Here is a 24,707-nt window from a genome sequence, read left to right as displayed (position 1 = left end):
TTCTAAAGCTGTTTTATGTTGTCTTTCTGTCATCTTTTGCCTCTAGTTATGTTTCTTGTTCATCATCAGTGCAGTCCTCTGCTACACTAAGATTAGATTACTCTGATCTCATCGCTGTCAATGTAATGCAGAATCAGCAAATGCAATAAATTACACATAAATTCTTTTACAGGTGAAAACACTGTTGATTGAAGGTCCTGATTCAACACACCGGCGCTCCCTTATTCCCCCTGTCACTTTTGAGGTAAATGTACTTCTTTAATGATGCTGATCATAATGTGGAAGGACAGTAACACAGATTTATGTTGGTATCTCAGTTCCTGGGAACTTTGCTGTGCTGCCACAGAGATAACAGCTATTCTTGGATGCTGTTTAGCACCATGCAAAAGCTTAAGAGATGTCTAGTGAGACTGGCATAATGATATGTGTCCAGGAATTCAGGGGAGTGTTGCATTTGTAATAAATGTTACTGAAGCATAGATCGCTCACAAGAAACCTCTCTGTCTTCCAATAGGTGAAAGCTGACTCCCTAGGGATTTTCTCAAAAATACAACTCAAGGTTGATGTGGAAATGGGAAAACTGATTATCAAGAGATCTAAGGATGGTCCAGAAGACAAGTTTTATACCCACAAGAAAAGTAAGATGCTTAAGGTCACAAATGCTGGACTAGACTCTGGGTCTCCAGGATGATGGGGAGGGGTTCCCTTTGGCTCCACTTGGGACAAGGTTTGGCCCAGAGGGCAGGGATTTCTGCTAGGTCCTGGGTGTTGTACAAGGCTCTAGTCAGGCTAGACAGAGACCAGGGAGTCGTGACTGGGATAACCAGCTTTCACAAATTGTTTTAGACCCTGCTTTCTGGTCTAAATGAAGACACCAGGACTACAGGGAAGCAGGTTTTGGTAGAAGATTCCCCACAGAGCTGGTTGCAATAGACCCATTTTTCTACTGAAAAGCAATGTCACTTGAAGAAAGACATTCTGTAGGAACATACTGACTTCTCTGATGATTTTTGATGGTAAAAAGCCAAACACTCAGTTTCAGTAACATTTTTCACTGAATTTCCCTTGATTTTTTTTGTATGTAAATCAGTATGTGCGCTGATGAGCAATGCCAGCTTGGTCTGTGAAGGCCCAGTTCAAACAACTTCCTTTTTTTTTTTTTTTTCTGTTGTGTTTCTGGACAGGCAGCCCACTGAGACTGAGCCAAACAGATTTATCAGAGAGTAAACGATGCCCTTGGGCTCTCTCCTGCTAGAAAATCAACCTGTTGCTGGCAGCGACTGAAAAGATGAGCTTTCATATATGGCTTTTTCCACCTGGTGTTCATAGTTACTTAGCTGCTGTTTTAGATGAGGAGAAATCACCCTTACCTCCAAATGAGGTTTTACATCCTCTTTCGCAGATGGGGAAGGAATATATGTAGGCTGGCTCAGAATACAGGACTGCCTGCAGGAAGCCAAGGCTTCACTTCAGGCTGCAGGGCTTGAGATGGACAAGATCTCCAGGTAGAATGAGCTTTGGAGGTCCTTTCCCTTTGAGTCCAAATCTGTTCCTATAAAGAGCAGGATTAAGCCACATTAAAATGCAAATCTGTGGAGCAAAGTGGGTCCCAGTCACAAGAGACCACGTAAATCCTGAGCCTGCGAGCAAAGCCCTGCTTGTTCTGGGGGGATCTTCCTCTCAATGGCTGCAGCTCATGACACCCAGCCTCTGTTCAGTCTTGCAGCTTATCAAGTCCCAGAAGCTCCCAAACAAACTGGTGATTGTGCTGGAAACAGAAAAAGAAAAAACACAGCGGAAGGAATATGTTTTTTCTGATTCCAAGGTACTTACACGGTGCTCCCTTCCTGCCAGCCTGGAGCAGGTACCTGGGGAGAGTGGCACACGGGGCATTCCTTGGCAGAAAGAGGAACTGCTGAAGGATGGTGCTTGGCTTTGCAAAAAATAAATTTCTCCTTTGTTCTGGAAACGTTCAGAAAATGAACAGGTGTGTGTAAAGGGAGGTACTGGAGAGCCATACTCGGGGCTGTCACTGGGGCAGGAGGACAGTGAGGGGAGGCAAGAACTCTGTGATGGCAGCTGCAAAAAGGCTCATATAGACAAACAAGAGGGAAGAAGAGACTTCTGACCAGCTCAGCACTTGTTAGAGCAATGCACAGGCTAAGTGCCTAGAAAAGCATCACAGGAAACCTCTTGGAAGGTTTCAGGATGGTGGAGGAACAATCTGCCCTTCAAGTGTGCTGGGAATTTCCTGGTTCAGCTAGTTTGTCAGGAGGTTGTGTTGGAGGAGTTAAGCATCTCATTAATTGTCTCTGCTCCTCCCTGTCTAGAAGAGAGAAGGGTTCTGTCAGCTTCTGCAACAGATGAAGAATAAACACTCAGAGCAACCAGAGCCTGATATGATCACCATCTTCATTGGGACCTGGAATATGGGTATGGGCTCTCTTCTGACATGGGTGTTCCTTCAGACACTTGCCAAAGTGTGTGCTCAGCTGCCGGGGTGAGCTCCAGACACTGTGTGTGTTCCGTGGCAGATCTGCACACCAGGGCTGTCTCACTGGCACAGGGGAAGAGCTGAGATCCAGACTTATTCCTGCATGTGGTTTGACACTTCTCGTGGCTCCGGTCAAAGGACCATGAGGTTGTCCCTGATGGGTACTGAAGGATTCTTCCAGTGCCAGGGAACTGTGGCTGGCACAAAGCTGGCGCAGCAGTGTACATCATCCTCCACCTTGCAGACAGGACAGGAGCAGCTCCACCACCTGCCTGTCAGCTGCTCTGACCCTGACTAGGATGGTTCATGTCCAGCCTGGGAAGAGAGCTGAGGGTCTGCAATATTTAGAGAAGGGGACAAGGTGTAGGTGAGGACAGTGGGATTTAAGTTCTTTTTCCCATTTTGGGAGAAAAGTCTGGTTCAGCTGTTGTGAGCTGAGCTGTCTTTGCTTGGTCATGCTTAAGAAGTGAGGTGAAGGCAGTGGCAGGCCAGGAGGAGTACAGCTCCCTGCCTTTACCCTTGGCTAGCCTTGGCTTTGGTAAGCTGATGAAATAGAGCAAAGTGGCCAAAGCAGAGTCACTCCTTCATTGGTGACTCAGGTGGGGATAACATCTTTGTCATCTTAGAAGAGTGTGATACGGAACTGATGTGTGGTGGAGTCAATGTGAAGGCTGTCATTTCTGTCCCCACGTGTTATCTGCATCCTGGGTTTGACAGGACACACTCTGATTTCCTTTGGTGTTGGATTTGTTAATAAAAGGTGCAGCACCTCCCCCAAAGAAGATCACCTCCTGGTTCCTCTCCAAGGGGCAGGGGAAGACCCGTGACGACACTGCTGACTACATTCCTCATGACATCTATGTGATTGGCACCCAGGAGGATCCCCAAGGGGAGAAGGAATGGCTGGAGACACTGAGACAATCTCTGCAGGAAATCACCAGTATCAGCTTCAAAGTGGTGAGGAGTTATTCCAGTTATTGCACGTAACTTGGGCATATGAGGAGAGTACATGTTGTTCAAATAAAAGAAATAGGAATAAGTGGGATTTTGCCTACATCTCCTCCCCTTCCCTCATTGCATTTGGATGAGGGAGAGTGAACTGACTGTGTAGAGATCCTCCCCTGGAGCTGGCCAGATGGGCACATTGCTATGGACAGTGACCCCCCACTGGCAAAGCAGGGACCCTGCCAGGCTGGGAGCAAGGGCAGATGCTGAGAACTTGACTCAGGTGGTGCTGTTATTTTGACCTTAAAAATGGAGGATACTGTAAAACCTCCTGAGCCAGCTGTAGCCAAGATCTTGCCCTAGGCTATTGCACTTTCAAGGTACACAGCCACAGTCATGGAATAAACTGAAACTTAATAAGACCAGGTTTGGACATTCATGAGTTTCAGTGAGGTCAAGAAACAAATCTAAGCATATCTGGAAAGCCACAGGACTTCTAACTCTCATGGTGATTAGGAAACTATCTTGTGCAAGCAAGGTAATCCAAAGTTCAACTGGAAAAAAGCACTAGAAAATAGCGAGGTCCTTCCTCCCACCTTTGATTAAAATGACTGCAAACATATCCTGAGCACAGGAAGAAAATCTGTGTAGGAGAAGGACTACAGAAGGAGTTGGAAGGCTGCAGCTATACTGCACCTCTGCAGGGATGTGCAGAAGTGTAATCTCTAACCTTCCCATCCCTGCAGATAGCTATCCATACCCTCTGGAACATCAGGATAGTGGTACTGGCCAAGCCAGAACACGAGAACCGCATCAGCCACATCTGCACAGACAACGTGAAGACAGGCATCGCAAACACCCTGGGTGAGGAGCAGCCCTGGTCCCATCCAGGGCTCTGGGATCTGTCCGTGCCAAATGTTCCTTGACATGGAACAGCTCTTCCTCCACAAGACTCCTGGGACAAAATTTATGTGGCACCAGTGGTCCTAAAGTTGTATCCCAATAGCACTGATTACCTCTTACTCTGTAAGAGAGGAAATCTATTTGTGTGTGTACATAGCACACACATATATATTTATATTCCCAGCAAACACTTTTGACTGGCTATTGGGTTGCTCTTTCTTGGGTTTCATTGGGAAAATGCACTTCTTTTCTTTCAACTAAGTTTTTTTAGCATCCTTAATAAATTTGTTACCACTGCATGTACTAATTCTTTCTCTGCACGTACTAATTCTTTCTGTGCTGATTAAGTCAAGTTATTTCTCTTCTCCATCCTCCACTTCACTTAAGATATGTTTGGTGCATTATTATCTTTGCTAGACTCAGCCTGGAGATGGATTGATTTCTTGACTTTTTGGCTTATCTTTTTCCAGGTAATAAAGGAGCGGTGGGGGTGTCATTCATGTTTAATGGAACCTCCTTTGGGTTTGTTAACAGCCATTTGACTTCTGGAAGTGAAAAGAAACACAGGTAAGATACGTCCTCCCCTTTAAAAAATGGCTGTTGACCCAAGGTGAAATTCTCTGGGCCATGTTTGGAAGGGGGGCTCACAAGACAGACACAAACATGTCTTCCTGACCATAAAAGAATTGTTAATGTCTCCTGGGAAGGCATTTGAACAAGGGACTTCTGCTATGTGGCCATGGGTGCAGGGAAAACAGCCAGCAAAATGATTTCAGAGCTGAGTGTAAATGTCTCACACAACACTTGCATGACCTGCTATGCAAGCCCAGTGAACAAGGAAAACAGTTCCCAGATCTACGATGTCTTGGAGAGATGTGGGAAGGTTTCTCCCATCCCAGAATAATGTACTGAAGGGGACTGTCTGCCTCCTCACTGTAGGCAGTGCTGTGAGCACAGGAGCTGTGCTGTGCCCTGGGGAACAGCTGAGAAAGGTCCTGCCAGGCAGAGCTGTCAGGAATGCCGAGAGGGAGGCGTGTGTGGCACAGGAATATCTCCATGGTGGCTGATTCTCTATACCCAGCTGTGAAAGGAGTGTTTCTGGTCTAGATGGGTTCTGCACAGGACTGGAAGTTCCTGACACCAGTGGGAGATCTGTGCCCACACTGGGAGGAGCCAGGGCTGTTGGAAGGACTGGTTTTGAAAACAAAGAGGATTTGAAATGAAGATATTGGCTTTGCCATCTTGCCCAGTGCAGAACACAGATGGTGTGGGATTTCTGCACAGGGTCTTTGCCACTGATGGAGTTAACTCTTATGGAAGAGTTCTCCAGGGTCTGGAATAACTGCCAAAATCTAGTTATTCATTTGCAGGTGAAATCTGAAGGCAACCATCTAATGCTGGGTTTCTAGGACATGTAGCTTGGAAAGGGAGAGCCCTGGGAGGCAGAAAAAGTGGCTTTAGGAGCACATTCCCTGGTCTGAGGAGCAGCACGTGGCTGGGGTGGCAAGTTCTGTTTCTGACGTGCTCCTCTCGAGCTGTCGAGTTGAATCGGTTCCTGCCTGGGAAAGCAGCAGCCCCTGCCAACCCAGGCTCTTGGGAATTGCATGGCAATTTAGTGTGTCAGGCAGATGTTTCTTGTCTTGACAGACGCAACCAGAACTACACGAACATCCTGCGCTTCCTGACGCTGGGAGACAAGAAACTGAGTCCGTTCAACATCACTCATCGCTTCACTCACCTGTTCTGGCTGGGGGACCTGAACTACCGCGTGGAGCAGCCCCCGGCGGTGAGGGGGGGCCGTGACCCCTGCAGGGGCAGCTCCCTGCGCTGCCAGAGCAGCTCTGTCTTTGTCCAGCCTAGGGCAACGTGGCAAAAAGAGAGGAGACAGAAGGGATCCCCAGGGCATGAGTGTGGTGCCAGTTGAGGGAAAGTAATCCTTGCCCTCTCCAAGGATTAATGGACCCAGGAATGCCATCTGGCACACTTTGCTGCTTCAGGCAGCCTCGCTTCCCCAGACCTCCCAACTTCCCTTCCCACTGTGAACAAGCATCTGCCTTTCTGCTCTGTTTGATGAGCTTGGAATGGCTCAGAACAGGCCTTCAGGAACAGGCCTTCAGGAACAGGCAAGGCATCATAAATACTGGATCCGTTTCAGTAGGTGGGAGACAACAGCAAGCCTGGTGTTGATGTGCATGTGGTTGTGTGTGTATTTATGCAGGGGATGTGTGGGCATTTTGATGCCTGTTTTGATAGACAAATGTTCATCCATGCAGCAAAGAGTGAGGCCTCTCTGTGAAGGGAAAGGTGGGGAAGTGGCAGGGGTACAGCTCTGTGAAACAATTCAAGAGCATTTGCCAGTTCACCAGAGAAGGGAGTATTTATAAGAAGGTTTTGCATCATCTGCAGCTCTGCTGTTTCCCTGTTGGCAGGAAGCAGAGAATATTATCCAGAAGATCAGGCAGCAGCAGTATCCGGAGCTGCTGGCTTTCGACCAGCTTCTCCTTGAGAGGAAAGACCAAAAGGTGTTCCTGCAGTTTGGTGAGGTTTTGGCTTTGCTGGCAGGTTCTCTCCCACTCCCACCAACTCTCTCTGCCAGCCCTGCTGTGGGGCGGGTGCACAGGGGCAGTGGCTGTCCTGCCCAGAGGAGGGTTGCCCACGGGCCAGGCTGTGACAGAGCTCTCCCTGTTCCAGAGGAAGAAGAAATCACATTTGCTCCCACCTACCGCTTTGAGAGAGGCAGCCGGGAGAAGTACGCGTACACCAAGCAAAAGGCTACGGGGGTAGGTGAAACCTGAGTTCCCTTCTGAGGTACATGGCAGAGCAGGGAAAGTACCTCCTACAGAAGAAAAATTTCCTAAACCAATCTCTGCATTTCCTGCCCTTGTAACGTTTCGAAAGGAGTCAATACAAACAAACAGACTTGACACAAATATGTGGTGCTTGGGGGAGCGAATTTCCTGTCCCTTTGTGAACTAGTCCTTTCCCTTCTTCTTGACATCATTTCGGTTTTTTTGCAGATGAAGTACAATTTGCCATCCTGGTGTGATCGAGTGCTCTGGAAATCCTACCCCCTGGTGCACGTTGTGTGTCAGTCCTATGGTGGGTAGATAACAGATTGCAGATAGCAAGGCAATCAGTCTGAAACGGAAATGATTCAGAGCAGAGTCTGCAGGATCTCCCTGCACTGCCAGGCACTCAGCATAGAGGGACCTGATGTTAAACCAGGCAGTGGAGAGCCAAATCTCTCTGCCTGTAACCTTCCAGTGTTGAGAATTAATTCCGTTATTCTTTTACGTGCAGAACACCACTCGAACAGCTGCAGCTGTCCAGCTCTAGGCCATGCTGTAGGATCACTTTACACCAAATATTTCCTGGCAACAACCACCACTTTTCCTGTGCAGTTACCACCAGGAACTCCTCACTTGGTGGTGCCAGCAGGGCAGACCCTGTGTGCACAGTCCAGTCTGCAGAGGCTGGAGCTGCAAACCTCTTTCCTCTATCAAATCATATGCCAGAAGGACTGTGTGGTACCAAGAGCCTGTTCCCTTTCCTGCTGAGAAGCATCACAGAAGTGCAGTGCAGGGAAGAGAGAAAGCCCACAAGACCTGTTTAAAAAAAGACTCAGATACCAGTTGCTGAAATGTCAGTGGCTATATGTAGGACTGAGCATCTGAGTATGATGTTGATGGTTTCCTATTCATGGGATTGAGAAGAGGGCTCTCTCAGGGGATCAGGTGGACTGATCTGATCACCAAGCCATGATGCTGGGGTGTGTGGTCAAATATGCACCTGTAGAAAGACTGGGCTTGCTGGATCTCAGTGTGTGCTTAGGGCAAATCAGGCCCTGCTCACTCACTGTTGACTTAGGCCAGGAGTTGCTCTGTAGCACTGAAGTAGCACCAGCGTATTCCTGTGTAATTTCCTGCCACATTAGAGCTTTAATTAGCTGTGCCTGTTGCAGAGGCAACCGGGAAGCCTGCAAAGGATTTTTGTGCTGGGGAAACCCACCACTGACAGTCGCTTGCAAAATGATATGGTAAAATTGGGTCCATTAATCAAATCTTTCTGTGTTCTGACAGAAGAGTTACCTTCCTGCATACTGACATGGGATAATGTAAAGAAATACCTTTGACTAGAGACAGTTACCACAGTGACTGTGAGGTTTTCTGGAAGATTCCCACCCAGTATTTCTGTGGCAGAGATCTCCCAGGAGCAGGGCAGTAACTATCCTCCCTTTCTCGCTGGCAGGCTGCACCACTGACATCATGACCAGTGACCACAGTCCTGTCTTTGCCACCTTTGAAGTGGGAGTTACCTCACAGTTTGTCTCCAAGAACGGTCAGTCAGGTTGGGTGCCAGTGTGCCATCTTCACCTTGGGATACAAAATGTAGTGCTTTGTATATGCAGAAAGAAAAAGATGAGTCTTAAAGAGTCCACTTTAAAATGCCCTCTCTTTATGTCCTTCCTCTTTCCTAGACTCCAAGTACACAGATTCCCAAGGGGAGATAGAGTTCCTGCACTGCTGCGCCACTCTGAAGACCAAGTCCCAGACCAAGTTCTACATTGAGTTTCATTCTAGCTGCTTAGAAAGTATGGCTTTGCCCATCCTTATTACTTCTGTCAAAGTTTTCTGCTTGTTTGGATTAGTTCCCCTTCTTGTTGCTTTGATCTAAAAAAATAGCTGTGTGGATCACTTGTTCCAATGCAAAAAAGGGATGTCCTAAAGATTTGTTGTAGTTTACAAGTCAGCCCATACTGTCAGCCATACAATCCAAACCCCACAGCCAAGGGAGCTGTAATCCAACTGCCTTTCACCAATTCTTCCATCTTCTTTGGCAATCTGATTGTTTCCTTCTTGAAGAGAGACACGTGCTGTTCTTGCTCATCACATAGAAAATCTCTGCTTAGAAAACGTGATTGATTAAATGTCTGATTGTGCCTGCTGCAAAATCAGGTGCTTCCAAAATAATGCACCTGCATTATGCTAATAAAGGTAATTTTAAGTAATTGAATTACCCTGGTTTAACAAAGAATAAGTCAGAGCATCAGCTAAAAGTGAAAGGAAAGCAAGTGATTTGACTGTGTAAGTGGGACTGTGTCCTCCCAGTGCTGCAGGTTTCCCTCCCTGGCCCTGTGCTGCAGGGCTGAGTCTCAGCTGTTTATGTAACACGAGCCTCCCTGCCCTTGCTGGGGTTTTTTAAACCCCCATCCCAGGGCTGCTTCTGTAAGTGGGACAGTGTGCTGTGGTGTTTGCTTCATCACATTATCGCGTGTCAGAGCGCGGTGGAAGAGACAGTTCCATAAAAGATTATTTTTTGGCTGTATCAAAATTTGCATAAATTTCTATGGAAACAGTGTATTACGAATCTTAAATTAGAATTTCAAAAGTGTGCTATCTTGAGTGGCGTAGGAAGACCTGTCATGTTCTTATCCTCCAGTCCATGTATGCACTGAGCTGTTCAGTGCCAAGTTTAACTGTAAAATTAAACCATTTAACAATGCTCCAGTAAAATCACTTGTAAATTTACTGTGTAAACATTCACCCGAAGCTAAGGCTCTAAGCTTCTTAATAATTTTAAAATCTGTGTCCAAGTGGGAAAATAACTGTAGGCCTTTTGGAGCGTGGCACGTGAAAAGGATTTGTAGCCCCATTCTTGCTGTCTCTCTTCTGGTAAACTCCTTTCTTGTCCCTTTGCAGGTTTTGTAAAGAGCCAGGAAGGAGAAAATGAGGATGGGAATGAAGGGGAGCTCGTGGTAAAGTTTGTCGATGCACTTCCAAAGGTAGGCTGGGACTCTGCTTCCATATCCATATGGAAGAGAAGCCTTCCACCTTCATCCCATAAGCAACATATATATAAACATTTTGTGCAGGAACGTGGTTGTGGTCTTGTTTAGACTCAAAGAGACTGTAAGAATGCAGAATGGGCTTAAGCTAAACAGAGCATGTTATAAGCAGGAAAGGACTTACATCTGTATCAGGAATTTTGCTGGCATGATTATGCCATTCAGGAACATGACTTTTTTCTCACCTGTTTATTGAATGTAACTATGCTGACAAGTGTTTTAAGTAGGCCCCTTTTTTTTTTAGTTTTAGATGGAAAATAAAACATCTTAAAGGATAGCTCTGGAGTTTTTTGCCTGGTCAGACAAAGTTTTCTCTTGGTATTTTTTAGAAGAGTTGATTACATATTTTTTACCTATGTTAAAAAGAGCATTGATGGCCAGAAGCAGTGTTCTGTGTGTCAGTGTCAGACACAAGTCCTGTCCTTGAGATCAGAGCTAGTCTCCATTTCTTGGCATGGTGGGAGCTGGAAGAACTACAGGAGCTCCTGGATTTGGAGCAAATGTTCCTGTCAGTACCCTTCTAAATAGCCCCAAAAGAAAATGTGCTGATTTTGGAAAGAGTGCATTACACTGAGAGCTTAGGGAAAGGCTCTTTGATAAGTGATTGTAACAACAGCCAAACAGATTTTTGGGAACAGACTGTAATCAGAGTCCAGATCCCTTCTTCCCTGAGCAATTTTCAGGCCTGCACTGCATGAGAAAACTGCAGTTCATCCCATGAGTGTTAGATTTGCAGCGTCCCATCGGCTGTGCTGGGAGCAAGAGTGTGCAGCCTTCTCCCACAGATGTCCAAACACCAGCAAAGAGGCTGATCCTGGAGGTGACATGATATCCTCAAGGGTTTATCCAGCAGCTTTGTCCTCATTTGGGACTGAGGCACGGGGAGAACTGTGCTCCTGTAGCCCATCCATTGTATTGACCCACCTTAACTTGTCTTTGCAGCTGACCCCAATTATTTCAGACCCGGAATACCTACTGGATCAACACATCCTGATCAGCATTAAGTCATCAGACAGTGATGAATCTTATGGTAAGTGCTTAGCTCTGAAGTTCTGGATGAGTCAAAATCTACTTAGATTCTTCCAAACCACTGAAAGAGTGGGAGAGAACAGAAGTAACTCTTACAGAACATCTATGATACTCTGACTTCTGACTTAGAACTCAATGTACACAAAAATACACTGTGGACAATAGTTTGTGAGGTAATTATGATTAGAGAAATATGAAGCAACAACCTGTGAGAGCTTTACCAGCTCTAAAAGAGCAGTGGCTTAAAAAGAAAGTACAGGAATTAAATCAGGAGTCAGTCTGGTTAAATGGGTTTATTCAGAATATTCAAATCCTGTTTCACTTGCACTTACTTGAGGCATTTCTCCTGGCTACAGAAAAGGATTTGGCAGTGCTGCTGGCTTCCAAATTCTCAGCAGCCAGAGACTGCAGTCCTTGTCCACAGAAGGCTCTTTGCTGAAATCCCATTAACTGAAATAGCAGCCACAGGCTCGTGTTTTCCTTACCAGGAATGGAAGCTCAGAACACTGCAGTCACCCACAGGTATCTCCAGTGCCCAAATCTTTCACACATATTTGAAGTTAAATGAATGCCCCTGATTTCTCAAGAGATAATACACTCCTTGCTGTGATCCAAAGCAGGTTCTCTCCAGTAATTGCAGCATAGTGATAGTAGATGACACAAGAGATTTCAGTGCTTTTTTTCCTCAATCTCAGGCTCATTGTCTCCTTGTTGTCATCTAGGGGAAGGCTGCATTGCCCTGAGAATAGAAGCAACAGAATCCTTAGCTCCTATCCACACTGTGCTGACACACCATGGAGAGAAAACAGGAGTCTTCCAAGGTGAAATCAAGTTGCAAACATCACAAGGGAAACAGAGAGAGAAGCTGTATGGTAAGGAATGTCATCATCTCTGCAATGCTCACCCTAGAGAGTACTCACCTCGAAAGATTTCTGATAACTGTCAAGGAGGTGAAAATTACCCCTGCAGTGCTTATAGTCCCAAAGAGGCAAGTCCCTTTGATGCTGACTGAAAAGAGCTGTGAGTATTGTTAGTTCTCAGGAGGATACCTGTACTCTTTCAGAGAGACAGAGCAATTCGATTTGGGTATCTTTTTTCATCATTCAAGTAAATTTGGCAGACTGAGAGAGCCCCCTGTCTGTCACTAATACTGGTTTCATTGAACTGGGATATCTAACTTCCACTTGTAGTGGCTATATGAGAAGGTGATGAGTGAGGCTCTGAAGGAGCAGTTCCTTAGCTAAAGGATCACAAACCTTTGTATTTCAAGATACACATTTCTTCCTATATCAACAAGAATTACATGTATTTGTGGGCAGCTGAAAACATAACAGCAACAACAGTTTAAAACTGTGCATCATTCTGATGGACAAAGAGAGATGCCTTAATGCAAGTAGTAACACACAAAACTTGGGCAGACTCTGAAGCTGCCAAAACACTCTTATGCCTTTCCTTTCCTTCAGATTTTGTCAAGATTGAACGTGATGAAATTGCTGGGCAGAAAACAAGGAACATCAGCAATTTAGAGCCTAACAAAGAGTGGGATCAGACTAACAGGTAAAGGGCAAGAGGGTAAGTCAGTACCAGAAAAATGGTTGGCTCAATAAAGGCCAAGCTGGGCTTGCCGTGGGAGCAGCATTAACGGGTGTGGTGAGCACTGGGAAGCTGCTCTGTGGCTCTCTGCTCAGGGCTGGTCAATGCTTCTGTGCCCAAAGCTTCAAAAGCTGAGAATGCATTAGCCAGACCAGGTCCCTGAACCCCACTTAGAAAGGGCTCTTTTATTTCCAACAGAAAGTCAAAATCTACTCATCTGATGGCCAGAGAGGCAGCAGCCGTGGCTCGCTACTGGGGGAGTGCGTCTCCTTCTGCAGACAGCGCAGGAAAGGAGGATATCCTACGGTAACCTTGCTGCTTTACCTCTGCCGGCCTGGGGTGGCAACCTGTGCTCAAACTGCCTGTCTTTTCCTTTCCAAGAGTCATAGGATGAGTCGGGGCAAGGCTGTCCTTTCACTCCGTTTTCACAGGGGCTCTTCTTTGCAGGCAGTTCCTGCTGGGCTCAGAAACCTGTGAAAGCCCCTGGATGTGGCTGCAGAAGCTGAATGCTCTCTGCAGCCTGGAAAAGGAAGTGTCTGCCACAGCCAGAGGAACTATTTTGGGGTTGGGGGAGGTGGCCTTGACCCAGCTGCTTCCTCTCTGGTGACCCAGGGGAGGGAGGCACTAACAGGACTCCCACTTATTCTCTGATTCTGAAGCAAGTGACAAAAAAAAGAAAAGTAGGTGGTATTGAATCTAAGCAGTCAGTGGGCACTAACTCCTTTGTAGCTGGCAGAGAGACAAAAACCCAAGTGTATCTGTGCATGTACCTCCCTAACAATATTTCTTGTCTTTAGCAACTCCACCCCCACAGACATCAGCAACCCCAACTACCTGGGGATGGCTCCCTTCTCTCAGCAGCCCTCTGCAACCTGCCAGCATAAGCAGACACCTTCAGCAGACCAGCCACCTTCTCTCTGGAACTATGAGCAGCAGCCCAAAGAGACCACCTCCCTGATGGGACAGAGTCCCTCATCCTCCACATCGCCCTCCTTGTCACCTCTATCCCCAAAGCCATCCCTCCAGCCCACAGCAAACAGAAGCATTTGTAGTCGGAGTCAAGAGTACCTGTGAGTCTTTGAGTTTTGCACTGGGGCTGGGCCCCTCTCTCCTGTTCTACACTGTCACTGTTTCATTATCTGTATGAAGAGTTCAACCTTCAGCATATTCTTTCCATATTTTATCTCTAGAATTAGAAAAAGATAAGTAAAGGTCACAAGTGCAGACATCTCATACTCAAAGAAAACGAGTGTAGTAGTTCCTCAGACCTTTATGAAAGGAAAGCCAAAAATATATAAGTTAAACTTACAACTAAACAATAGAATCTTAGAATCATAGAATGGTTTGGGTTGAAAGGGACCTGAGAGGCTGTCTTGTCCCACCCCTTGCCACGGCCAGGGACACCTGCCACTAGCCCAGGTTGCTCCAAGCCCTGTCCAGCCTGGCCTTGAACACTTCCAGGGCTGGGGCAGCCACAGCTGCTCTGGGCAACCTGTGCCAAGGCCTCATCACCCTCTGAGTAAAGAGCTTCTTCCCCAAATCTAATCTAAATCTCTCCTCTTTTAGTTTAAAACTGCTCCCCCCTGTCCTGTTACTATCTGCCTGTGTAAAGAGTTGCTCTCCCTCCTTACTGTAAGTCCCCTTTGGGCATTGGAAGGCCACAATAAGGTCTCCCCAGAGTCTTCTTTTCTTCAGATTGAACAACCTCAGCTCTCTCAGCCCGACAGAGGTTTAATTCTCTGCCAAGAGAAAAGGAGAAGATTACAGAGTTGACTGTAATAACAAAAGAGAAAAGGGGAGAGTGTGGCATAGATCTTTCCCCTGGATAGGAAGGAGAGCTCCTTCAAGTGTCATATGTGAAGTACTTTCACTGAATTTCCACTTGCACTACTATACAAACATCCAGCTTGCTAAGAAGCCAGAATCCATGTGCTGCATCTATCACAAGCCTTGATGCAGAATTTCCACCTGGCAACTGAAAATATCCCATCCCTACCCAACTTAGTAAAGTAATGAGGCAGCTTCACCCCAGTGCCTGTGTGCAATCTGTGTCCTCGTTCCAGACCTCCTTTTGACAGCGACAGCTGCTCTCAGAGCCTGGGCTGGAGCTCACTGTAAATGGATGTGGCACCCTGCAGTTCAAACCCTGCAGTGCTCCATCCATGCTCTCAGCTCTGCTCCTGCCTGTACTGACTAGTGAACACAGCTGGAAGCCAGGAACACAACTCACCTGAAGGCACCCAAAGAACACGTGCCACTCACCCCTATTCCCCTCTGCTCAGTGATACTGTGGCTGATTTTTTAAGCCCTGTGGTGGCTCTCCAGATTAAAGCCTTGCCACACCAGGGCATCACAGAAACCCCCAGATCTGCTGCGTCCCACTGGCGGCTGTGCTCTCATTCCAGGCTGAGCTGCTGCTCAAGGGGCTCCACTGTGAACACACAGGAGGTGTCTCACCCTAGAGGATAGAGCTCTTACTCCTCTAGTGTGCATTTGGGTGCAGTAAGGAGATTTATCCCTTCCTTAAGAATACCATGCTGCGTTGGTAGCAAGAGGAGATTGACCTAGTTGTAAAATGTTACAGGATGATATGAGCTCTTACGTTAAGCCTCCAGACAGCCATCCTGTCCGACAGATCTGAAGATTCTTTTTAGTATTCAAATTCAGATTTGTGTGTGTCACAAAGCCATCAAAGCACTTGGCACAGTCTGGCTCAGTGGCTTATCTCTGTTTAAAGAGAAGCCAAGTATCACTTTGACAGGACTGTAGTCTAGCAGGGAGTTTATACAGGGCCATGCATATCTGCTCTCTGCTGTCATGTTCCTAATGATTAAAAACAATGCATAATTCTGTTCTCTCTCCCTGAGTTTAATTGTTTTCCTGTTACCCCTTTACACAGTCAGTTTAATTTTATCGGGCTCATTTGCTATTCATTTTGTCTCTAACTCAGTCAGTATCTCTTGCCTGCTCTTTACAAGTCTCCCTTACATGCTGTTTTGATGACTGCAGGCCACCTGAACTGGGGAAATCCACAGCAGAGCCTGTGCTTCTGGAGGAGGGACAGCAAAGGCCGGAGATGTTTGAGAACCCTCTGTATGGCTCGATGGGCTCCAAGGGCAAGGTGCCTCCCAAGAAGGAGCAGGAATACCCCAAGGCCTTGCGGAAAGAGCAGCTGCCACTGCCTGAGCAGAGCTGTCATCTCACAAAGCCACAGGAGCCTGAGGGCAGCAAGACCCCTGGCAAACAGCCATCCCCACCTTTCCTGGTCCCCACACAGCGATTCCGGTCCTACACCTGCTCCGGCCAGGCGGAAGAAAAGAATACAGGTGAGAAGAGCCAAGGCAAACTGAAGGTGACAACGCCACTGGAAAACTCGGCACAGCTCAAGAAACTAGTGAAGCCATTGAGGGCTGAAGTCAGCCTGAGCACCCAGGGACAGCAGAACAAGCCGCCCCTTCCCTCGAAGAGTCGGGCGGTGCTGGACATGCAGAACTCCAAGGGCCGAGATTATCGGGACAGCTCAGAGCTGCCGCACTCCGGGAAGCACCGGACAGAGGAGGCACCCATGGGCAGGACAACTACACCGGTGTGTTCCTCATGGGAATAAGGCAGGGTGGAAGGTGCATTAGGCTGTGGGGTCACTGCAGAACATGACTAGAGTAGTACTGGCTTAGTCCCTGAGTCCTCGCTCCATGTTTCCTGTCCCAGCTCAGAGCACTGTCCCACAAACCCAAGGGGTTGCCAGGGAGCATCGTAAAGCTATTGCTGCAGAAGAGGGCATGTTGTGAAACTGTGACCTTAGCTTTGCATGAATTTTTAACTGTTTTTGAACTGTTTAAGCTTGGTGGCCACAAGAGGAACGCAAGTAGTCCCGTACTGTGTTATGGCTTGTTTGGGGCACCCTGCGTCGTTCCTGAGAATGCCCAGACCTGGCCTGACAGTGCAAACCCACAGTAGTGGCAATAGATTTGCCTTGCTGTAACTACTAAAAAGATGATTAAAAGTAGTTAGTGATAAATACTTAGCAACTTAGAACAGCAGTGTCCAAAAACATTCCTGGAACCTCTACAGAAATAATCACACATATACTTTTCTGGGCTGGTGGGGTTTTTTGTTGTGATTTGGTCTGGTGTCATGTTGGTTTTGTTGGTTTTTTTCACCAGAACACCATGACCTAGATGAGAAGGAGCAGGGGAGGCTTTAGTAAGTGTGTTTGGGAGCAAAAGCCCACTTGAGCAAGCTGTAGGATGTTTTTTGACTTCTCCATCAAAACTTGTAGAATTGACAGTAGACAAGCTGATGTCTTCTCTTGTCTCTACAGTGAACATGACACAGCAGCCGGCATCCCAGGAAGAATCCTGATGGGAAGAACGATGGAGATTGCTGCTTTGTTCACTCATCTCCTCTGGTCTGGTTCTAAAAAGACTGAGGATTTTTATTTTTGAGGGTGGACCCCTCCCTGTGATTATGAAAATGTTCTAGCTGAGAAGTTTATCCTATGTTGCTCAGATCAAGAGGAGCCAGGAGCACAATACCAAGTGCAAGTTACCCTTTTGAGTGTCACTTTGGTACTTCCATTAAGAAGCAGTGGCCAAGTACATGCATTAGTAAGTGTTTTGAAAAAGAGGAAGGTACGGTGTGTAAGGACTAGGAGATGGGAGGGGTGGATTTAGAGAACCCCTTTATACAAAAGCAAGATTTCTATTTTGTTACAGGATTCCTATTAAAGAGTGATATGTAAAAGAAAGTATCTTGAAAGCGGTACAGCTCCAAAAGCATGTCCTGTCCATGGAGCGAGGAATTAGGGGAGGGAAAAGAGTCTGAATAGCAGCTACTGATGAGGGTCACACACTGTCAGCAGAGCCAGCTTTGCTCTCGTCTGCCGCGCTCAGGTAACGCAGCGGGTGAGGCACCGCGGCTCCTCCTCCTTCCAGCGGGTCGTGCTTTAATACCCCAACGAACAGAGGGAAACCAGAACTGCGGGAGGGGAGGAGAAGCAGGGCCCAGGGGCAGCCTCGGAGTGCAGCTCCGGAGTCTCCCCGGCCTGTCTGACAGCAAGCACTCTGCTTTGGAAGGACACTGGCCAGCTGATTGTGTAGCATTCCTAACAGATTAATGCTGACCTTACTGTACACGTGTGCTCAGTGACTGAATGATGTTAACACACTCGTCAGTTCTGTTGTGTTCATGTAAAGTGTTAATTCTGTGGTTACAACTGGGTTATGCCTGTTGTGACTTAATCATGGCTATTGTTTCCATGTTGATTACTTAAAAAATAATAAAATAGTTTTCTGACCATTCTTTACTGAAAATTTAAAACTGCCTGCCACATGGTGCAGCTTTAGTTGAGTGTTACACCAGCTCATTTAGTGACAGTAGTCCCTGCCCAGAAGAAACAAGGAGGAGAGCAGGAAAGATACACCAAAGACAACTGAGGACACAATTGTCTGTGTGCACACACCCTCTGTGGATACAGCTGGCTTGAAAATTATAGCCCCTGTTAGCAGGTGCAGTTACTAATTGTATGAGTGTAGAACATGTACAGTAATTCTACTGGAGCAGAAGAGGCCATGTGAGAATGTGTGGAAGAGGACAAACTGTAAGGCAAAAGTCTTTTAAAAGGAGATGTTTTTCTGCCATGCAGGTTGGAGTTTCAAGGCATCATTACTGAAGCACCTGGCTCTCTAACCTACAAATCAGCAAGGCAGACCACGAGCTTACATTCCCCTGGCTTTATTCAGCAGAGCCCTCTCTGTGTAATCCCCAGAGTTCAGTGGCTGTGGTATTTTCCTGGCCCTGGGGAGCATTTCACTTTTCCAGGTTGCAGAAGAACTTGTATGGCCACAGAGTAAAAGCTCCCTGGAGCAGGTGAGCTTTCTGTCTGATGTGGAGAGTTAGATCAGTGCCTGATAATTCTGGGAGGTGTTGTCGTGTGTGTGGAGATGGAGATGTGACAGGCTCTCTACAAAAAAATTTTAACTTCTCAATAAGAAAGGCTCAGATTTTCTGTGTTTATCCACTGACTTGCTAAGCTGTAGAAAAGAAAGTATATTCCCCAAAGTTTACAAACTAAAACTTGATATAAAGCAAGTATAGCTTTTTGTGTAAACATTCTTCTGACTGGGAATGCTGGTTAAATTGGGCACAGATTTGCAGATGAGCAGAGTTTGAGAGCACTGGACTTACTAAAAACCAAAAAAACCCATCCAGGTACTTTATTTGACCTCTCCTTTAGAAAAATGTGCTGCTGGGGGAGAAGAGAAGCTCTCTGCCAAGTTTCCAGCAGAAAAAAATACATCATTATTCTCCTGATAAAAATGCATTACTTACCCATCTGGGGTTCCAAAGACAGTCTGAGTTATGATGGAATTATGACAAATGCCACCAAGATTTTTGCAAGTGGATCATGTTCAAAGGAAGGCTCTGTAAAGAGCTTTCTGAAGCCTCTGCAGATGAGAGACTTCTCAGGTGAACAGCTTAGACATGGAGTGGAGCAGAGGTGGGACAAGTAGTGGGACACTGCACAGTACTTGTCTTTATGGCAAGACTGGCTGTCCTTGAGATGGTAGAGTTGGTAACACCAACTGTGGGAGCTTGCCAGATGTGAATATTATGAAACTGGATTTAACAAATTAGTCTGTGCTTATGTTTGTTTTGGTTTGGTTTTGATTTCTGTCACAAAGCTTTTAAGATGATATCTATTGGTTTTACTGGCCCGGGCCTCAAACCACATGAAACCAGGACTGAGCACAAGCTTCTGCTTTCTCTTCCATCCTGGACCTGTGACTCTTGCCAAAGCAGGCACATTTCTCTGCCTTCTCTGCTGTTGTCCAGTTCAGTAGAAGACATGAACTGAAGGGTATGAATTGTCCAAAAATGTACTGATTTCCCCCAGATGCAGTGTCTATCTGTAACCTTCCGGCATCCTTTATTTTATGTTCCTAAAATAGCCGGAGTCTTTTTGTACTTATTTCCATGGAGACCCAGCTGTCAAAAATGCTTTAAGTTCCCAGCTACAGGATAGGATGTTGTAGAACACAGTAACTTCAAGAAACCCTGTTTCCTGCCTGCACCTGAAGCATCTAACAGCAGCTTACTGGTCCTCTCAGCAGTAAAACCATCACAGGACACTGTTAAAGCTCTTCCTAAAATGCAGTTGTGGGCTACACATTTCCTTCCTGGTAAAGGTAGGCTCTTACAGAAAATGGCTGAAGGAGGAAAAATAGAAGGCAAACCAAATGAAGGTGAGTTACTCGCTCCAAAACAGCGAGGGGATAATTTTGACGTTAGGAATTACATTGCTTAGGCCCGTAACCTACTGGGGCCAAGCACCCTTTTTCTGTACAGCTTAAAACTAACCATCGAGTCACTGTCCTTCCATTTGTTTCTAAAATGAAAGGTTTGCTAAAATTTTAGCACGTTTTTCTGTTGTCCTTGTGATAGTACAATAATAGTCCATATGACTGAAGGATTGTCCAAAAATGAATTGATTTACCCCCAGACAAAGCTCCTGATTTTTATAACATTGTGAAGACTCAGATATTTGTGTGTTAGCCAGGACTAACTGACCAAGGTGAGGCAAGACAGTTCCCAGGGATGTCCCAACCCATGGCCCCAGGTGGCAGCAGATTGGTTGGAAATGGACAATATCCAGATACTTAGTTTTTATTTCCCTAATCTCTGCCTGAGGGAAAGCCACACTTTTCCCCCGTGGGACATTTTCCAACAAGACTCCATCCCTGCCCTCATATCTGCCACCAAAGAGGTGCTGCAGTCACCAGGGCAGTCCTGCAAGGCCCATGGAAGGACTTGTTATGCAAGAGCTACAGAACAATCCAAATACTCATTTCATCTGCCAAATCTCCCTTGTGCTGAAAAGGTGTTAGCTGGAGAGATACAAGGTGTTCTTTCTCTCTCTCTATATATAAGCAAACATCAAGTTATTATTCACATGAATATGAATATGAAAAAGATCCACAGTGTGTGCATGGTGTTGTTTCAAATGAAGCTCCTAATAGGAATTATTTTAGGGTTGCATTTGTGTTAAACTTCTGAAGTCTCTCAGAAATTCTTTCACAGTTGAATGCCAGGCTGACAGAAGAGAGAGATTTCTTTATGCCTACCATAATTTGCTATGTTTTTTCTGCTTTATCTTATTATGCACCATCATAAAGCATTATCTCATTATGCATCACCAAATTTACCTGAACTTCTGTTCTCAGCTCATTACCATTATTCTTTTTCATTAATTTTATTTGCAGGTAATCCTTCCTCTAGCTCCCAAGTCAGCTAAACTAAAGGGTACTTCAATGTACCCTTTTAGATCAAAACTGACTGTAGAAAACTATAATCAAAACTCTATTCTCAAACCCCAGTATTGCAGGAGACATCACAAAGGCTAAACATAAGCCTGCTGAGATTTGGGGCTTGGACTAGACAACCTCCAGCAGCCCATCCAGCCTCAACTGTTCCATACTTCTGTGATTCTATTTAACCCAGACCATTCTGTGCCAGGGCTGGTAATCTGCTACACGTTACGGTTATTATTAACACTTTATTGCATTTTTTCTCAAGGTCTGGTCTGGATTATATAAATCAATCTCTCGTACCATGAAGTATTAGATTATACCATAACTAACAGAGATAAAGATGGCACAGAACAGGGTAGTAAATGTTGGGCTCAGGAATGAGCAAATGAATAGGAATGGGTGAAGGAGACAGTGTCCAGCAACAAGCAGAAAGGCTGCAGAAAAGCAACCAGCAAAGGAGGGACTTTGTGGAATGAGAGAGAATCCAGCAGAAAGGAGGTGGGTAAAAGCTGTCTCTGATAGAAACAGGTTGACTCAGAAAAGGGAAGAACGTAGAGGCAGCAAAGAGATTGGAAAAAAAGGCAAAGACTTTACAACAGAAAGGAGAGTTAGCACAGAAATTATGTCTGCTCCACACTTTACAGTAGTTTACATTTTGACATCACAGCTTGTAAGCACAAAGAAAATGACCGGGTGTGGGACATGTTCCCTCTTTTCAAAGGTGCACTGGAAAATCTAGAACAAAGCTGAATTTCAAAAGGGAGCTCTGAGTTTAACTTTGGGAAGGATGTTGTGATCAGATCTCCTAGAAAATGAACATTTCTGTTTCTGAGTCAGAAAGTAGTGAGGGAAGGAGGTGAATCTGAGCACCAAGCTTCAGCCTGACCTCACAGCAGGTCTGAAGGGAACATCCCATCAGGAACTCCTCCACTGCCCTTGGAGCAAGGATCTGATCTGTCCCCTGAGTGCCAACCACAGCACAGCCATCTCAGAACAGAATCTCCCAGGAATGAGGCTGGAGGGGACTCTGGAGGGCCCCATAGAATCCATTCCCCATGCCAGCACAGGGGAAACTACAAAGTCCTTCACAGAACTTTTAAGTGGCCTTACATACCTCCAGTGGGAGAGTTTCTCACCTGCCTCAAGCAGTCTGTTTCTGAGCCTTCACCAGCCCTTCCTCATCTCTAGTGGGCATATTTTGGTGAACTTTAGGCCTTTTTGGTGTAATCCTGTCCCATATGGACAAGCAGATCAGGTTATTTTAATTTTCTGACACACCATGTTTACATACCGCTGTCATGCTTCCCAATCAGTCTTCTCCTCATTAGAGTAAACAATTCCAACTGCCCAAATCTCTCTTCAGAATCAAATCTTCTCTGTATACTGGTCACTCCTGGGAGGTTACTTTGACACTCTTAATTTTTCTTGAAACATACTGGCTAAAGCTGGACACGTCTCCACCAGAAGTCTTGCTTTTGCCTCTGTGGATGTGAGTACAATATTCACTGGAGGCACAGTTTTTACTTTTTCGCTGCAGAGTGAGTTTTCTGGAAATCATGAGATTTGTTAGCAGTCTTCAACTGTTATTCCTGAATCAGGCTGTTGAACAAATTGGCAGATTTTAATGGGGGTAACAGAAAGGTGCTTCAAGAAGGCACTTTCAGCCTGAAGGAGCTGTTTTATCGCAGCATTCTTACAGTTCTTGTTGATATAAAAGGAGAGCAGGATGACAGATGATGACATGGAGCAGGGATGTGCTATTGCAAAGACTGCCAGACACTTCAGCTGAATTTAAGAATATTGTATTTGGGGTGAAAGAAGCATTATTAGCAAGTACTGTAAAGAAATTCAGGATGTCCTGCCCACTAAGGAAATCACAGGTTACAGAAAGGTGGACATCTTTTTAAACATAGAGTAGTTTTTTTAACTTCAGACATACAGATGACAATTCATCAAAATCCTTCCCTTGGATCACTCTAGCAGTTGCTGTAAACAGTAAAACATGTACAGCATTCGAAGTAATTTAGCTAATGCTTGAGCACACACCTTTTCTTTTTCCCATGTCATTTCTGCTCACACTAATTCTTTTTCCTGCCCTGCCGAAAGAAATAGTGGACAATAATTTTCCCTCCCAGTTTTGGTGAGAAAACTTTGCTCTCAAAGACAGGCTGAAGGCTTTCTGCTGGAGAGGCTGAAAGAAAGCAGGGGGTTGGCAGTTCAAGGGCAGTGAGGGACATTGGGGCTGATTATATATTAAGGCTAAGGTAAAAGCCTCAGGAGGGGAGTTACTGAGTCTGAGCCCTGTCTTTCTGTGTCTCTGCCTTCTCCCTTTTTTGTCCTGCCTCATGTCTGCTCTCCTCTTTCTCTGCAGAGGATTAAGAGGTAGAGAAGATCTGACAGGATGAATTTCTCTGAGCACTTCAGTTCAGTAACTATATGTATAGAATTAGGATTTAAGATTACAGTTACAAGTAGTTTTAGGTTTTTAAACATCTGATTTTATGATGTACAAGCAGAATAAAATAGGCTGTGTGCTTACTATTATTTTCAGAGAGAACACACAGAACCTCACGTGTACTTGGAAAGACAGAGCTGAGCATTAACTCAGACAGCAGCACACTCTCCTCCAGTCTAATAATCTAGTGAATAATCTATTTTATGCTGTTACGGTGTTATAATTACATCCTCATTCATTTACTCAAAAGAAAACCAGAGCAATTTAGGTAGTCCAAGACAAAAGTGTTATGAATCTTGCCCAGTTTCAAATTCAATTACAATAATATAGTTACCTAATGCGTTACTTCAGAAGTTGAGTAGTTAAAAATAAAGCAATGAAACAAGCTGTTACAGATTTATTTTTTTTTACATTTGCCAGCAAACGTGTGGTGTCTTTGTGACGCTGGACAGGATGCCGTAGTGGAGCGAGTGCTGCAGGGCAGTTTATAATAATTAAATAAATTTTACCTAAAAAGCCCCAAACTAGAGTTCATTTCACCACAACCCTTCTTGAAGGCTGAGGTGTGACGGTGGCTGGTGAGGCAGGATGGCCTTGGTGCCACAGGGGCCTCCTTGGTGCCACAGGGGCGGCCACTCACCTCAGCCAAGAGTTAGTGTCACTCGTGCTGCTCTGCCGTGTGGGGCAACCGAACAGCGAGCGTTTGGGATGGCCTTAGGGCCGAACAGGGAGTGTTTGGGATGGCCTTAGGGCCGAACAGGGAGTGTTTGGGATGACCTGAGGGCCGGAACAGCGAGCGTTTGGGACAGCCTTAGGGCCGAACAGGGAGTGTTTGGGACGACCTCAGGGCCAAACAGCGAGCGTTTGGGACACCCTTAGGGCCGACTTTAGGGCCTGCGTTTGTGTGCGGGGCTGCGCATGCGCCGCGGGGGCGGCCACGGTCCTCTCAAGATGGCGGCTCGAGGGAGAGGCGGAGTTGGACACACTCAAGATGGCGGCAGCGCACGGATGCGCTGGCGGGAAGGACACAAAATGGCCGGCCCGAGGCCCCCCCTCCTCAGAAAGGTGCCCGCCCGCCTGCCTGAGCCGTCCCTGTCTCCGCCCCGCGGGGCAGCGCCATCCCACCGCTTTTGC

The 24,707-nt window shown here is 46.1% G+C and overlaps 1 protein-coding gene and 1 long non-coding RNA gene across 3 annotated transcripts in view; one reads left to right on the top strand and one right to left on the bottom strand.

The window, feature by feature from the left end:
- INPP5D (inositol polyphosphate-5-phosphatase D) overlaps positions 1 to 18,128 on the top strand; it is a 51,166-nt gene extending 33,038 nt beyond the window's left edge. Inside the window, exons 8-28 of one of the 2 annotated variants that reach the window (XM_039391163.1) lie at positions 173 to 244; positions 515 to 638; positions 1,719 to 1,825; positions 2,331 to 2,433; positions 3,255 to 3,451; positions 4,186 to 4,303; positions 4,813 to 4,909; positions 5,990 to 6,128; positions 6,772 to 6,880; positions 7,034 to 7,122; positions 7,360 to 7,441; positions 8,591 to 8,689; positions 8,820 to 8,933; positions 10,042 to 10,124; positions 11,130 to 11,217; positions 11,939 to 12,088; positions 12,680 to 12,773; positions 13,008 to 13,115; positions 13,607 to 13,879; positions 15,819 to 16,395; positions 17,131 to 18,128. In XM_039391163.1, the coding sequence (XP_039247097.1) occupies positions 173 to 244; positions 515 to 638; positions 1,719 to 1,825; positions 2,331 to 2,433; positions 3,255 to 3,451; positions 4,186 to 4,303; positions 4,813 to 4,909; positions 5,990 to 6,128; positions 6,772 to 6,880; positions 7,034 to 7,122; positions 7,360 to 7,441; positions 8,591 to 8,689; positions 8,820 to 8,933; positions 10,042 to 10,124; positions 11,130 to 11,217; positions 11,939 to 12,088; positions 12,680 to 12,773; positions 13,008 to 13,115; positions 13,607 to 13,879; positions 15,819 to 16,395; positions 17,131 to 17,133 (2,826 nt within the window). In that variant the 3' untranslated portion in view covers positions 17,134 to 18,128. Of the gene's footprint in view, positions 1 to 172; positions 245 to 514; positions 639 to 1,718; positions 1,826 to 2,330; positions 2,434 to 3,254; positions 3,452 to 4,185; positions 4,304 to 4,812; positions 4,910 to 5,989; positions 6,129 to 6,771; positions 6,881 to 7,033; positions 7,123 to 7,359; positions 7,442 to 8,590; positions 8,690 to 8,819; positions 8,934 to 10,041; positions 10,125 to 11,129; positions 11,218 to 11,938; positions 12,089 to 12,679; positions 12,774 to 13,007; positions 13,116 to 13,606; positions 13,880 to 15,818; positions 16,417 to 17,130 lie in introns of those variants that run through there. The other variant, XM_027724984.2, reaches the window with a different exon arrangement.
- Positions 11,653 to 24,533, bottom strand: LOC113989959. The gene is made up of 3 exons (XR_003541447.2): positions 24,214 to 24,533; positions 13,878 to 13,995; positions 11,653 to 11,955 (listed from the first exon to the last, which is right to left on the bottom strand). It is a non-coding gene; the product is annotated as an uncharacterized LOC113989959 (long non-coding RNA).
- Positions 24,534 to 24,707: the final 174 nt, after the last annotated feature.

Source organism: Pipra filicauda, unplaced genomic scaffold, assembly GCF_003945595.2.
Source record: "Pipra filicauda isolate LSUMZ 115617 unplaced genomic scaffold, ASM394559v2 scaffold90_size2875636_pilon, whole genome shotgun sequence".
Lineage (NCBI taxonomy): Eukaryota > Metazoa > Chordata > Aves > Passeriformes > Pipridae > Pipra > Pipra filicauda.
This window is presented reverse-complemented; position numbering and strand designations above follow the sequence as displayed.